Here is a 16,459-nt window from a genome sequence, read left to right as displayed (position 1 = left end):
TGGTGGTTCGATAGATCGATACAAGACACACCTTATCGTCAAAGGATTTCATCAATGACCGAGACTCAATTTCGCACAAACATTCAATTCGGTAACCAAACCCACTACCATTTATGTCTTATTTTCCATTGCAATATATTATAGTTGGGACATACATCAACTAGACATATCAAATGCTTTTTTATATGGATCAATTGATGAGAATGTTTTTTATGGAACAACCACACGGTCTATTCAGTCTCAATTTTCCACACGTGTAAGCTTAAAAAGAGCTTGTATGGGCTCAAACACGCGCCAAGGATATGGCATAAATGCTTAACTATTGCTCTCTCCGAGCTTGGCTTTCAATGTTCAAGAGCTGGTTCATCTCTATATTATCTTAGAACAAAAGGTACTTAATTATTCTGTTTGATTTACATTGATGACATATTAATTACGGGTTCACATGATAGGGCTTAATCAACAAACTTCAAAGCAAATTTGCCATCCGCGACCCTGACAAACTCAATTACTTTCCCGGCCTTGAAGCAATTTGGGACAACACTATTCTTCATCTTAAGCAACATAATACATTCATGATCTTCTTTTAAGAGCTCAAATGCTTGGTGCAAAAGTAATATCGACTCTGACATGTTCCTCTATAAAGTTAACTGTTGGTAATTGTGAGCCATTTGATGATCCGCATTTGTATCAAAGTATAATGGGTGGGCTGCAATATGTGACAATTACCCGACCAGATGTCAGTTTTTCTATCAACAAAGTCAGTCATGGATTGTCCTACAACTGAACATTGGAATGCAGTAAAATGAATCTTGCATTGTCTCCAGTCAACACCAACTCATGGTCTGATTTTTCAAGAAGCACACTCGTTAGCTCTAACGGGTTTTACTGACGCTGATTGGGGTGAAGATCATGATGATCGGAAATTGACTTCCAGATTTGTTGTATTTCTCGGTCCAAATTTAGTTTCATGGAGATCATGAAAACAACGAACTGTTTCATGATTGTTGACGGAGGCGGAGTATAAAGCACTCACCTGCCTTGCATTGGATATATTGTTGTTGCACACACTACTAAGAGAAGTCATACACCATTCTTCTCAAACACCTTCGTTATTATGTGATAATTTGGGTGCAACTTATTTAATGGCTAATATGATATTTCATGAACGCTCCAAGCACTTGGAGATAGTTAAGGTATCATATATTCCAACACTTGATCAAACAATTGACATTTTCACGAAGCCCTTGCCGAAGGCACAATTCCTGACGTTATGAGACAAGCTGAAGGTCATCCCACCATCAACTTGAGTGGGAGTGATAGGGGTCGGCTAAGTGAGCAAAAACCAATCAAGAACTAATTCTGATTTAGTAAATATTAGACATGATAATATCTTTTTATTTATGGGATACTGTGTAAAAATACTCATAACTTTCACAGTAAGGAGCAATTTTACCTCTAATATTGGTAGTCAAGAGTAATTTTACCCATAATATCAACAAGTTGAGTCAATTTGAGAAATAATTCATCAAACTGTCTTCTCAGTCATGAATCTTATCATCTACACTTCACATGTTCGTCATTTTATTACCGATTAGTAACAAATCACAAACATATGATTAGATGTGAAAAAAATAATAAAATATACCGTTTTTTTACGAGTTGGACAAAAAAATTCAAATATTTCACCGAGTTTATAAATATTAATCTCCATTATTAAATCACAAAAAATATGATTTTTTTTAAGAACCAACCGATATGCAATTGTTGCAGAATAAGAAACAAAATAATGTATTTTATAATTATGTTTAAAATTGAACCAATTTGCCAATGTTAGAGGTAAATTTACTATTATATGCTAACATTAAGGGGAAAATTGCATCGTTTTAAACATTAGATGTAAAATTGCTCCTGGTTGTAAACGTTACGTGTATTTTTGCACTTTATCCTTTTATTTATTAAGTAATTATTTATATTTGAATTAGATTAGATATTATTCTTACATTGTAACAAAAACCTTAGATATGAATTGGGGTCTTTCGAGTGACATGAAAGACCCGATACTTAATATAAGAACTCTTCTTTTAAAGCTCAAATGTTTTTAATGAAAACTAACTACTTTCATGTTTCTTAATGCCAGATTTCTTTTCTATAACAAAAAAAAAGGAAAACAATTTTAATTTTACATTAATGAAATTCTAAAGACTATAATCATACTTTAAAATAAAAAAGGTAACGGAATAAGAAACATAAATAATACTATAATTGAGGTTTAATAAATCATTCATCATTTGTTTTTTTTGAATTTGTTCAAACATCTGAACTTTCAGTTTGTTTAAAATATTCCGATAGTTCTAAAATTATTTAAACTTTAGTCAATTTATTATTCAGTTGCAAAGAAATAAGTTGTATGATAACGATGTGTTGCACGCATCTTTTTTTTGATAGAAATTGAGACGAGACAGATCTTGAGCGAGGAGAGCACCCATGGTTCAAGAACTGTCAAACCCACCATATATTAAAAAAAAGAAAAGGTGAATGTTTGAACAAGAGAAGAGGAAGGAGAACAAACAAAAAAAAGGGGAAGGAGAAAAGTTGAGGAAAGGTCAAGAAAAACGCAAATGAAAAATATTACAGATGTCATCATTAATAAACCTGTGACAAAAAGCAGGAGCTGAAGACCACCAATTGATCACTGAGGAAGAGACTCCAAACTTTGCCATAGCATCAGCAACGTGATTTCCTTCCCTAAAGATGTGTGTAAAAATAATGTTCATCCTAGAGCAAATGCTGAGACAATGCAACCACTCTTGTCGAATGCTCCAAGGAACATTCATGGAACGAAGTCGAAGCAAATTAACTACGTACATGGAGTCTGACTCAACCCAAAGATGATGCCAATTTTTCTCTCAAGCAAGTTCAACTGGGAAAATAGCGGCTCTCAATTCAGCCATATAAGCAAAAGAAGGAGTGGTAGAAAAAGCAAAACAACCTTTGGGAAAGCCGCGATAGTTACGAAAGATACCGCCCGCTCTTGCCTCGCCAGGAGTACCAAAAGCATAGCCGTCCACATTCACTTTAACCCAACCCGGAGGAGGTTTAAGCCAATGGACCGGAATAATATTGGGAGCAGGAGGCGGCCTTGGAGAAGCCAGAAGATGGGATAAGATATCAACATCTCTCCTCGAAGAGCAAAAACCTTTAGAAGAGGCAAAGGACTCTCGAATCATTCGAAAAAGGGTGATCTTCGAGTGGTGAATAGAAGGAGAAACCTCCTTAAAGGTTGCTTCATTCCTGCAATGCCAGATTAACCAGATGCAAGAGACAGCGGCAACACGCCAGATCATCGACACCTGTGAGCCAAAATGAATGCTACGAAGAGTGCTGAAGAAGTGGATGAATTGGGAATGATGAGGTAAAGCGCAGTCAAAATGAATCTCAAGGGCTCTCCACAGAGAATCTGCAAAAGAACAGCTAATGAACAAGTGGTTAATGGACTCAGCATCCCTACCACAAAGAACGCAACGAGAGGCAAAAGATAAGCCTAGACGCTGCAGGAGGTCGTGAGTCGGAACCCTTCCATGCAAAACTCTCCGGGATGTGAAGGAGCGAGAAGGGGGAGTGTGAGCATTCCAAACAAATTGAATAATTAATTGAATAATTAATTGATTATATTTTTTAGTAGACAATAGACAAAACATTAATTTATTATATTTTAATTACAGCTATCAAAACATTTTAAATAATCTATTTTTTTTTACTTAGATAAGTTGAAGGTGAAAATAATGTATTAAACTTATAATTTATTATTATTTCTTTTCGGGTAATTAATTTATTAGTCCTTATATTTTGACAAAACACACTGTTTAGTCCCTGTATTTTTAAAAATACATGGTAAGGTCCCTAACTTTTTTCTCAGTGAACTGTTTAGTCCCTAACGTTTTTCTCGGTGAACTGTTTAGTCCCTAACATTAGACTCTCATGAAGATTTTATTAGTCAATTTGGATTTGCGTTCTTCTTTTCCTTTCCTTTAAACTCTAATGCATCTGAAATCAATTTTGAATGTTCTTCTTCTTAATTTTCTTCTTAATCGTTCAAATTCGTAAGCATTGGCTCTTTTCTTTTTCTTGTTCTCCATACAAATAGCTTCTTCCTCTAAATTGGATTTCCTCTTCTAAAGTTTGAAGGTAAATAGTAAAGGGTAATTTAGTCATTTCTGAAGTCATAAATGGTAAAAAATTTCTAACAAACAGATAGAAGGACTAAGCAGTTCACTGAGAAAAATGTTAGGGATCTTACCATGTGTTTTTAAAAATACAAACACTAAACAGTGTGTTTTATCAAAATATAGAGACTAATAAATTAATTACCCTTTCTTTTCAGTCAGATTTTTATAATTTTTTTTTTTTTTTTGATGGAGATTTTTATAAAATTTGAAATAAGGGGACAGAAGCATATTTTCAACCTTCGTTTTCGTCTGTTCTCTTTTGTTTGATCTAATTCACAAACCCATAGATATGCACACGAAAATTTGGAATTGGAACCATCTGAATCCTTAAAACCCTGCTTTATGATCCAAATTCAATCACTACTATGGATTCATTAACTCTTCAGTCCAGAACTTCCAATGCCTACTTCCCACCTCACCGTACTCAACTTCATCCTCGAATGCACTTGAACTCCTTTTCTCCTCCGAACTTACCTTCTCAAAACTCCAACAAAATCCAATCTCACAAATTCTTCATCCTCACCGTCTTTCTCCTAACCGTTCCTTTCCTCTACTACCTCTTTTTTACCGCTCAGAAGATCCACCATTCCACCAAATTCTCGGAACCTAAATCCCAATTCTTCGCCGTCCTTATTGATTCGGGTTCCTCTGGAACTCGTGTTCGTGTATACGAACTCTTGGCGGAGGGAATCATGCCTTTTACTGATGGTCAAATGCCGTTGATTGCTGGGTATATGAAGATTCGGCCTGGATTGGCTGGGTTCTCAGAGGATCCGGAAAATGCAGGTGGTTTGGTTGATGAGTTGGTTGAGTTTGCCAAAGGGCGAGTTCCTAAAAAGGAATGGGGGAACACTAAAGTGCAATTGATGGCTACTGGTGAGGAAGTGAATGAGTTGGAGTTGAAGGTGAAGGAAAGGATATTGCAGTCCTGTAGACGAGTTCTGAGAGAGTCTGGATTTGTGTTTAAGGACGAATGGGCTCGTCTTATTCAAGGTTTGTTAGATGGAAACTTCTTAACTTTCAGTTTGGATAGTTTCTTAAGTAAAATGAGGTCTTTATATTCAGCTATGGTTGTTTGGATTTCTTGACCTTGAATATGTAGCATCAGATCACATCAGATCATTTTTGTTAGTTGTTAACATTTGATTAAAAACTTAGCAATTTTGTTCATGCAAGTAGTTAAGGGACACCAGACAAGCAGGGGTTTACTTCATAGTTAGTTGTTCTCTCCCTTAGATTGGATTTTGATTTTGCACCCTGATTGCTGTTTATAGTTGTAGGCTATATGTCTCATTCGTATGCTAAATATGATATGTTTATACTGATGTCAATTTTGCTAAAACAACCTGTTTTTATGTAGAACTAAGTTTGAGTTGGTGATCTTGGAATATGTGTCCGTGGCCTGTACTTGTTATAGGAAGTCTGCTTCTGTTTGAAGCATGTTAAGGTTGAGGTCAAAAATTAAAGATAAATCTTGAAGCAACTCTTATGTTCAATAAGAAACCTTTATAGGACAATCTAGCTGTCTCTAAGTTTGTGCCTTGTAATCCTTAGAGTTGTGGAAGTCTTAGTTGCATTGACAAGGATGCTCATTGATCCATAGAATAAGGAAAGAAAGGAGTAAGAGACTAATCATATTTTCATGTTTCAAGTAATGAGGAAGGGTTTTAAATATTAAGGATAAAAGGCTACAATAGTCTTATATAAAAATAATGTTTATTCGAAAAGCAAGCTAACTTTTGTTCTCTCAAATTTGAAGAGAAAGCAAAGTGAGATTTGACGGGTTAACTTTTCTCTTATATCCTTTCTTCTTTAGGTTTTCTGAACTGCCAGAAATATGGAAGAGCTCTTATTTGTCTGTCCTTTCTTTTACTATCCTGTTTTATCCTTCCTTCCAATGAAGTAGTGCGTTGGCCTTATTCACAATTTAGTTAAAACGAGTGTTGAACTCTTATTGTCAGAGAGATAATATGACTATTGTTCTATAGGTGAAAATATGAGATGTTAATGTTAACATTATTAGTTTTGCAGATGGGTGGCAGACTATTATTGACTGAATCAAATCACATTGAAATTGTATTTCTTATTATTTTTATCGTGCTTCATATTCTAGTAATTGTGCATAAAAATTACCTACCTATATATGAGGCTTCCTTTTTTTTTTTTTTGCATTTCTTTGCTGTATTACATCACATACCTTGGATATTTTACGCCACTTATTGATTTCTGTACCTGTATCTCCATCTAACAATTGTTTACAAAAATTGGTTGAATTATGAAAAAATTGATATGTTGTTTGTTCATTTTTTTCGTTTGTTACAATGTATAAATGACTTGTTTTACAATATTTGTGGTCAAACTACAGATGAAGAAAAGGGTGTCTATGCTTGGATGGCAGTCAACTATGCTTTTGGGACCTTGGAAGGTGATCCTCTGGAAACTACTGGGGTAGTTGAACTTGGAGGCACTTCTTTGCAGGTTCTTTTCCACCATCAAAGCTCTAGAGTTTCTGAATTTGATGAATGCCACGTTACTTTCCACTGCATGCTATTCGAATACAAATCTTATTACTTTTTTTTTTTAACACAAATCATTCTGATCCTTATTTCTAGCTGAAGTACTTCGTTTCAAATGCTTGAATATGTCTCGTTCAAACCTACTTGAATTCTTATTCTTAGACTTCACATACACATTTTGTCTCTGCCTGTCTGCCCTCCTCTCCCCATGGATTGCCTATTTGAATATGATGGCACACTTGTTTGCATGTGATAAAACCTGATTTTTTTGGATAATTGTGGAATTTTTTAAGAGGCTGGGTTTTGAACCTGAGACCTCCCACCTCCACTTCGTGTAAATGAGCTACACCCAATTGGTAAAAATCTGATTATTCTAAAAAGTATTCTTTTAAACCTTATTGTACTATAATTATATTTAGCATAGCATTAAATTTTAATTCATTCATCAAATGAAAGTGTGATACCTAAACTTGTTATCATTATTGAAATTTGAACCAAGTGACCATTATATGCAGGTTACTTCTGCTTCAAGAGCACTAGAGAAAGGACAGTTTTCACGCATGATCAAACTGGGTGGAGTTACTTACAATCTTCAGACTCAAAAGTTACCAGGACTTGGCCAGGTGTTTCCCATGTATATTCCTTTTCTACTTGATGTTCAACATAGATCGTCTTCCTTTTTTTCTTTTATCTTTGTAATGAATATTTGAAAGTCTGTTATATGTGCTGAGTTACATTTTTATGCCACATATGACAACTGATATATTTCCTGTTCTTCTTCTTTGGCAAGAAGTGAATGGTATTGTGAATAAAACATTTTTTCTGCCTTGTAAAAGTATTTGTGCATCAGTAACATAGACCTGTTTGTGAGCTTTCACCCTGTGATTGGGAAGGGTGGAAATGGAAGGAAAAGTTTGAAATGTTCCACTTCTAACTTGTTTGGAAAATGGAAAAGAAGCAAAGGGAGGACAGAAAATTGTGAGGAGAATATTTTCTGAGTGGCCTACTAACTTTTTTTCTCCCAATTTGGAGAGAAAAGTGTGGTGAGAATGATAGCATTTACCTTTTTATGTTATGATAGAGTTTTTTATATTTAGTACAAGTAAAGGGTCTTATTTTAATTTTGTGAAAAACTAACTAAAACTTTCAGCCCTCTAATTTTTGTTCTTCATTCAAAACAAGAGGAAGTATTTTGACTTTATTTCCTTCAACTCTTTCTTTCCTCCCATTTCCTTCCTTATCCTTCTGTTCTCAAACATGGGGCAAGTTAAGCAATGAATAAGTCTGAGTTCATGCATGGATATGTAGACCAAAAGACAGTTTGGAAGCAGTCGTTGATAGGAGAGCAGACAGATTACATACTTGAGGTGAACCACAAATAAAAGTGAGGATTCAACCCTTAACTTTTTATGTGGTCCTCTTCCCACTACCTCAATTGACTTTCAGGAGAAAGAGTAGTACACACCTTTCACTTCTTTAACTTAATTTTCGATGTTTGTAGTAGTGTGGGAAGTAGGTTGAGAAAGCAACAAAGTGGCCTTAGTGGACAACTTTTCCAGTGAATTGAAGTAGCAGGGATAAATGTAATTCTAGCAGTTCTCAAGTTGACTTTTTTTTATTAATTTGCTGGTTTTATGAGCATGCTGCTATGCTGTGGAAATATTCAATAAATATCTAAATAATTCTCATTCTTGCATACTTGCATTTTAGTGAAATTCATATGCTATAACCTATAAGCAAGCATCAAATCGCATTGTTTCGTATCATTATCAAATTCTTTGTGCATTCTTATCAAGTAAGAAAAGTTTATGATTCAGTTCGATTTAGTTATATGCTGCTGTACCGACCAATGCAGCAGCTTTCTGTTATTTTTTGCTACTTAAATGTGTTAGTGTGCTCTTAAAGGTCCTTAACTGAGGGATGACTGTTGTTGTCATGTAGGATGCAGTGTGGAAGTCTCTACGCGAGCTGCACAATTCTAGAGCCCGTAAGTTCTATGTTAATGCTTTCTTTAGAAATAATATAGGATATTGACTGATCTAAGAGGTATTGGATTTAAGGGCATTCTCTTCCTTAGTTTATAGTTAATTTTTGTTTTAGCATCTATATCTTGTTGCCTTATCCGTCCACTCTGATATTCACTGCATTTTCTGTGAAAATGTGATTGTTGGCTTTGGCTCTATCCTGCATTGTTTTTATTTTTATTTTTGCAAAGATTTTCAGAAGCTGGAATATATTCTCGTTCAATGTATGACTCTTAAATTTAGTCTAATTTAGTCTGATATCTTCTTGTAAGTATCCATCACGATATGATAAATCATGAATGCCTGCGGAGAATTCAAAATGGTGAAGTCAAAATGGCATTAAGTAAGATGAAGTTGAAGAAAGCAGTAGGACCTGATGGCATCCCTATTGAGATTTGGAGATGTTTGGGAGAAAGAGGATTCGAATGGTTGACGACGTTCTTCAACAAAATTTGGAGAAACAATAAGATGCCATCAGAATGGAGGAAAAGTACCTTAATCCCTTTGTATAAGAACAAAGGCGATGTCCAAGATTGTGCCAACTATCGGGGAATCAAATTAATGAGTCACACTATGAAACTTTGGGAGCGAGTGATTGAACAAAGGCTAAGGAGGACGGTGAAGATCTCGGAAAACCAGTTTGGCTTTATGCCGGGAAGATCAACTATGGAAGCCATCCATCTAATGAGACAATTAATGGAGCACTATCGAAATAAGAAGAAAGACTTGCATATGGTTTTCATTGACTTGGAGAAAGCATGTGATAAGGTACCAAGGGAAGTACTTTGGTGGGCCTTGATAAGGAAAGGCATTTCGCGGAAATATATTGACATCATAAAGGACATGTATGAGGGAGTATGCACGAGTGTACGTACTAGTGTTGGGAAGACTGAAGAGTTTCCTATTACGATTGGAGTGCATCAAGGTTCCGCACTAAGCCCATTTCTTTTTGCCATCGTTATGGATGAACTAACAAGTTCACTTCAAGATGGTATACCATGGTGCATGCTGTTTGCAGATGATATTGTGTTGGTTGAGGAGACGAAAGAAGGAGTGGAGATGAAGTTGGAACTATGGAGGCAAACTCTAGAATCTAGAGGCTTTAAGTTGAGTCGAAGTAAGACAGAATATTTGGAGTGTAAGTTTAGCGGCCGTAGGAGTAGGGAGGCAGGGACAATCATCCTAGATGGGAGAGTTGTTCAGGCCTCGGATTGCTTCCGGTATTTAGGATCTATTATCCAAACGGATGGAGAAGTAGATGGAGATGTTGCTCATAGGATTAAAGCTGGTTGGTCGAAGTGGAAGAGTGCTACGGGTTTCCTTTGTGATCCCGGCATGCCTAATAGATTGAAGGGAAAATTCTACCGGACGACAATTAGACCAGCATTGTTATATGGTACGGAGTGTTGGGCAGTGAAACACTGCCACATCCATAAGATGTCGGTGGCGGAGATGCGTATGTTGAGATGGATGTGTGGTCACACGAGAAAGGACCGGGTGCGTAATGAAATAATTAGGACAAAAGTAGGGGTCACATCTATTGAGAATAAAATGAGAGAACCGACTAAGGTGGTTTGGCCATGTGAGACGTAGAGCGCTTGATGCGCCGGTTAGGAGAACCGAAGAGTGGCAAAGGGATGTAGTGGTGAGGGGTAGGAGAAGACCTAAGCAAACTTGGAGGAGGGTGATCGAGAGTGATATGAGTTTATTGGGAATTGAGGAAAATATGGTAGTGGATAGGACGGAGTGGAGGGAGCGAATCTGTGTCGCTGACACGACTTGATTTTCACGGTTTTATATGATGGTTCATGTTAGCCGACCCCGAATCATTTCGGGACTAAGGCTTTGTTGTTGTTGTTAGTCTGATATCTTCTTGCCCCCAATACACCCTTGTGGTGGGACCCCTCCCCGGACCCTCGCTCAGCGGGGACGCGTAATGCGACCGGGCCGCCCTTTATAGTGGGAAACGACCTTGCTCATAAACGTTGGGTTCTCAATAAGCAATAGTAGAACATCTATAAGCTAGAATTTGTTAAAGTTTTCCACTCTAAAATTAATTTATCTTATCATTATCAAAGTTTGTCCTTTCATGTTATATGCAGGACTAAATTAGAACTCTTAATTCCAAAAGTTACTATTCGTGAGTGTAAGATTTGGGATGGAAATAAATATTTTCAACTTGTTTTTTTTTTTTTCTTTAATTGTTTTATGTTATGAAATGCTATTGTTTCGTAGATGTATCTGTAGTTGGACGCAAAGGATTTTTATTCAATTACACCAATATGGTTTAGTGAGGGCCAGCCTTGGCGCAACGGTAAAACGTTGTTGTCGTGTGACCAGAGGTCACGGGTTCGAGTCTTAGGAGCGGCCTCTTGCCAATTAAATTGGCAAGGGAAGGCTTGCCCCCAATACACCCTTGTGGTGGGACCCCTCCCCGGACCCTCGCTCAGCGGGGACGCGTAATGCGACCGGGCCGCCCTTTTTTTTTTTTTTTACACCAATATGGTTTAGTTTAAGAGAAACATAGAAAAATCATTTGTGATATGGTTCTTTTGCTTGTTAGGTCCAGTGATCAAATTCATGACACTTTGATACTTGGTGTTTTTGGCAGCTAGTACTTTGGTGCCAAATCAACTAAAACACTAGTTTATGATGATATGACACTAATATGTCGTAAACTATCAATACAAATTGATATATTCAGCAACGTAGCATCCAACTATGCAGTATGAGGTACATAATATATTAGAATCTAAGTTTAAAATTTATTTTATTTTTCACAAAAAGAATCTAGAACAATAACTCAGATGTCAAATCACTTCGCAATCTTTTCTTTACTAAAAATGAATGTTGCAATCCACTTTTTTCTTAATTTAGTGAACATAATTTGACCGTAGAACAATTTTTAATCAGTTATTGCAAGTGATTGAGATAATTAATATTCTAAGAGAAGTTGCGATAAAAAACATATATTGATAATAGTGGAGTAGCAAGCTTTTTTAAAAACTCTCAAATTGGTGTCCAGTTCCATTAAACTGCAAAATATATCACTATTTAGATCCTTGTGTTCAAAACCAGTATAACATTAACATAGAAAAGCTAAATGTACCAAATAACTTTGTATGAAAATGTGCCAGTATGACATGAGTTTTCTATATCTAACTTATAATCAAAATTATTTATACCAAATAAATGGTGCCAATTATAGCATAACGTTTGCTATGATACTTAATAGTTTGTGTATAAAGTTGTTCGAGAGATTCAGACTGTACCTTGAATTTTGGTGTTTGTGCATTTCATATTTCCTTCTAGTTTATTAGTTTCACGAATGCATTCTTGACGTTTTGGAATCGATTTCAATGTATGTCATTTAATCTTTTCTAATTGTCATTAGTACTGTTGAATGACAATGCAGTGCCTAGTAGTAGGGAGAGCTCTGTTGGTAACCCTTGCATTCCCAAAGGATATGAGCTGTCATCCAATGTAAGTGATTCAACGCTTCTCTTTTCTCATTCTGCTGGAAACTTCACCGCCTGCAAACTTGAAGCGTCAGCATTGTTGAAGAGTAGACAAGGTACCATCTTATGACCATGAAGTTGATAAGTTTTTTAGATGTTTTACATCATACCCTTTTTTGCTGTAATACAGTACGTTGTTCCCTTTCGACCGTACTTTTTAGGACTTCTAACTTTGAGCTGGGATTTTTGTGTATTGGTGGAAATCAATCCTTTTGTGGCTACTTTTCCAAATCCTCCTTATATTTTCGAAGTGTAAGGATGATTTGCAGTCAACAGCATATGCATAAACAAATTAAAACCATTATACTGTACAAGGTTCAGAAAACTGCTGTGATAAATCCTTTCTCTTTACTTCCCATTGACCTAGATCTCTTCTATTTGTTTCTGTTTTTTCCCTTCTTTTTCCCAGAGCTTTGGGTTCTTTAAAAATCATGGGATTTCTTGTACATACCCCAAGCTACAGCTTTCTTTTTGCCAACCAGTAACTACTTCTTAACCTCATTGTCTTTTTACAATATTTTTCATTTAATGGGAGTTGTCATTGATCCATATTTTTCACATCATTCAGCACTATCTAAAAGTCAAATAACTAAAGATCATTATACGGCTGTTGGGAGAAAAGAAAGATAGTGCAGTAATTGTTTGGATCAATAACATGAAGTAATTGTTTGGATCAATAATATGCAAATGATTAAATTTCATAATAATAAACTTCCTGGGAGGAAGAAATGGTAGTTTTGGAGACTTTAGATCGGTAGTAGATGTTGTGTGTATTACTTAACAGGTGTATCGTCTTTTATCCATTTCTTGTGCCTATGTTATTACATATTACCCCAATCTGTGTCATTGCCTTGAAATTCTATAGTGTAATGGGTACTATCTGATGAAGTATCATTTATTTATATGCCATTTAAAATGAAATGATGCTTTTAATGTGCTGTATTAATAATTTTGGGGCTTGTACAAATGTATTGGAAAAAAAAGCATTGCTCACAATATATCTCCCTTCCCCCTCCAAGTGAAAACATAGGGACAATTGCCATTTGTGAAATGCTTCATTACCTTTATTTTTTTTGTTTGATATCCTCTTCCATGTGTCTCCACTTCCTCCCCTTCGATTTGCTAATGTTTGATGGAAAGATTCTGTGTTGTTATAGAATAAGTCAATGTAATAAACTTAAGCATGCCTAAGGCTGCTATATCAGCTAGATGGCTGCTAGTAGGGTCTAGTGGGGCTGCTTTGTTTGCTTAATTGTAGGAGTAACTTAGGGAGAACCTTGTATAAATTATCTATATTCATGTTAAGTTTAATATATTCATGTAGGCTCTTAATCTACATGGTATGCCCATGGATTTTTCTCTATTTCCATGGTCTATAACATGTGTTATCATTGGTAATTGAATTCAAAAGATTTTTTTTGCGCTGACGTTTTATTGTTTTGTTTGTTCTCTTGGTGCAGAGGAATGCATTCATCCTCCTTGTAAAATCATTCCATCTTTCCTCTTGGAGCTACAAGGCAAGCCTGCTTCTCAAGAAAGCTTGTTTTTTACTTCTGAGGTTTGTATATAGCGATATGAATTGAAATTTATGGCTACATCTGCAGCCGTACTAAATGTAATTGATGGATTTGTGTTATGCATCTGTCATGAAGGTTTTCATTTTCCCCCACTGGATGCATGTTATGCTGTCAAGTTGTTTAGGATAATCGGAGCTTCGATTGGGCAGAATGGTTAAATAGCATTTGCTTAACTTGTGATTCATTGATCCTGAAACTAAAGAATTAACTAGATTTGTGGTTTTGACATCACAATTGAGCCATTTTGACCCTTTAGATCGAGGCCTGAGGGCGGTGCGGTATAGTTCAATTTTGGAGTTTTTTGTCGAGATATATTAGTAGAAAAATTCATATTTATAGTTGCTGAATATACACTGTTTAGAACTTTATTTATCTTAATTTTGAATCTTGTCATGTTATTAAGAGAAAAAAAAGGTAATAAAGTTGAATTAGAGTAGATTTTTTTTTCTGAATTACATATGAAGAAATTAAAACAATGAATTAATCTAAACCTTACTTGAATAAGTGGAATCTCTCACAAATTACTTCATGTGTAGATGTTCTATTATTTCTCCCCATTGCAATTTTCTCTCTAATTTTTAAACCTTCTGCAGTTTTTTGGCCTAGTTCATAGGAGTACTTTGTTTGAATTGGAGGCAGCTGGGAAACAATATTGTGGAGCTGATTGGGACAAACTAAAAAGTAAACATCATGGAACTGATGATTTGGATTTGCTGAGATACTGTTTTTCTTCTGCATACATGGTAGCACTCTTGCATGATGGCCTTGGAATTCCAATGAATGATAGAAGGTACTGTTTCTCCTCCCTTTCCAAGTTGCAACCAAGGCATTTGGTAGTCCTTTTTCTTCCCCTATTTAACCTGTAGACTATGTTGCACGGAAACTCCTCTTCAGTAGCGCTTCCGTGTCTTGTTTCCGTTTCCGCTTCAGTTTCTTTTCTGTTTCCTGGCTATGTTTTGAAGAATGTGTTTTAGAAATAACGTTTGTTGGTGTTCGTTTGAGTTTCCGTTTCCGACTGTAGATAAATCACCGAGACTATCATTATTAGCTGGCATCTATGTTACATGGAAACGAAAACTGATATGGATACGGAAACTGAAACAAAACAGAAACCGGAAACGATATTTGTAAAAAATCTAACAAACGGAAATGTGGGGCAAATGTGTAAACAATAAAAATATATAGATATATCTGTAATTTTTTTCGAGTAATAAGAATGTATGTGTAAGTTTTATATATATCTCCACTATAAAAAATTACATAAAAGTCACATAATAGAGAGAAAAAAAAGAGATTTTTCATTTCAAAAGCTTGCAGAAGATGATCTAGAAAATATTAGGGATTTATTGACCATGTGATTAATATTGATCCGCTTCTGAAAACACATTACATCCTAGGAAATAAGTTTCCAAATTTAAGAAACGAGTTTCTAATTGTTTTGAATTACGCAAACGTGAAAATGTGGCATGAAGGTAAAATAGGTATTTCACCATAATTTATGGTGACACGTATGGAAAAAGAGTCAATAATATAGTCAAACTTGTCAATATATTTTTGTTGATTTGAACATTAATAGTTTAATATTAAAGTTATGTAAAGTTCAATTTTTTTTTTTTTTGGGGTCACAAAATGAAGTTTAGGGGCTATTAATGTTAGTAGCGATGTAGTTCACTGGCCATGGATGCATTTTACCCTCCATCTATGACTTGATCATTTGCAAAGAAATTAGTAGTACGAAAGTTGACCCTTTGTGTGCATAATTAGGGGTTGCCAATTTCTGACAAGACAACATGGTTTACAGAGAAATCCCGTTCGACACGACCTGTTTGACATAATTATCATGTTTGTGTGATTTATAATCATGTTAAACATATCAATTGTATAACACGGTTATAACATAATAATTCATTTTGACACTTGCATATGCAGAATTGGTTTGGCGAATGATACAGAGAGCTCACGCCTGGACTGGACACTCGGAGCTTTCCTTGTGCAATCAACGGTGGATGGAAGTGAGACAGAAGTTGATAGCTTGGATGATATAGTTGGAAATGAATCAGTGACATATTTCTCATTGTTTGCATTTGTAGTAATAGCTATGCTTGCTGTATTATTTGTATTGCAATGGCGAAAACCGCAGTTAAAAACAATATATGATCTAGAAAAAGGGCACTATATTGTAACACGGGTGCCCAGGTGATTTTGTTTCTCACACCTACCCTTTTTTGTTTATGTAAGAACAATCTCATCTGTAAATTCTGTTGTATCCTCATTGAACCATGTTCTTTCTTTAGGAAAAGAGTGGATCTGTTTACCAATAAGATAATGAATTTTTTAGGTTTAAACTTTTAAGTTGATTTTAATTAATTTATGTTGTTTTTGAAATAATTATTGAAAGAAGCCTAAAACATATGGTAAAAGAAATAATTTGTTTTGTAGTAATCTATTTTTTCTACTTCAAACTCTATTTATTTTATCTATTTTTTCTACTGTCATACATTTTATTTTGGGTAAATACAAAATTGATCCAAGTAAAAGGTTCGTTTACAAATTTAGATCCATTATACTATCTTTTACTAAAATTAAACATTTTTA

At 35.3% G+C, this 16,459-nt stretch overlaps 1 protein-coding gene across 1 annotated transcript; it reads left to right on the top strand.

Annotated features, from left to right (window-relative positions):
- The first annotated feature begins 4,454 nt into the window (after positions 1-4,454).
- On the top strand, positions 4,455-16,202 carry LOC136223301 (probable apyrase 6). Its single transcript, XM_066011232.1, has 8 exons — positions 4,455-5,222; positions 6,595-6,707; positions 7,261-7,368; positions 8,687-8,732; positions 12,185-12,343; positions 13,748-13,845; positions 14,458-14,654; positions 15,794-16,202. The coding sequence occupies exons 1-8, from the start codon at positions 4,595-4,597 to the stop codon at positions 16,062-16,064; spliced, it is 1,620 nt and encodes a 539-aa protein (XP_065867304.1). The 5' UTR covers positions 4,455-4,594; the 3' UTR covers positions 16,065-16,202.
- Positions 16,203-16,459: the final 257 nt, after the last annotated feature.

This window comes from Euphorbia lathyris, chromosome 3, assembly GCF_963576675.1.
Source record: "Euphorbia lathyris chromosome 3, ddEupLath1.1, whole genome shotgun sequence".
NCBI classification, from domain to species: domain Eukaryota; kingdom Viridiplantae; phylum Streptophyta; class Magnoliopsida; order Malpighiales; family Euphorbiaceae; genus Euphorbia; species Euphorbia lathyris.
The sequence above is the reverse complement of the archived record's forward strand: the minus strand, read 5'-3'. Positions and strand labels throughout refer to the sequence as shown.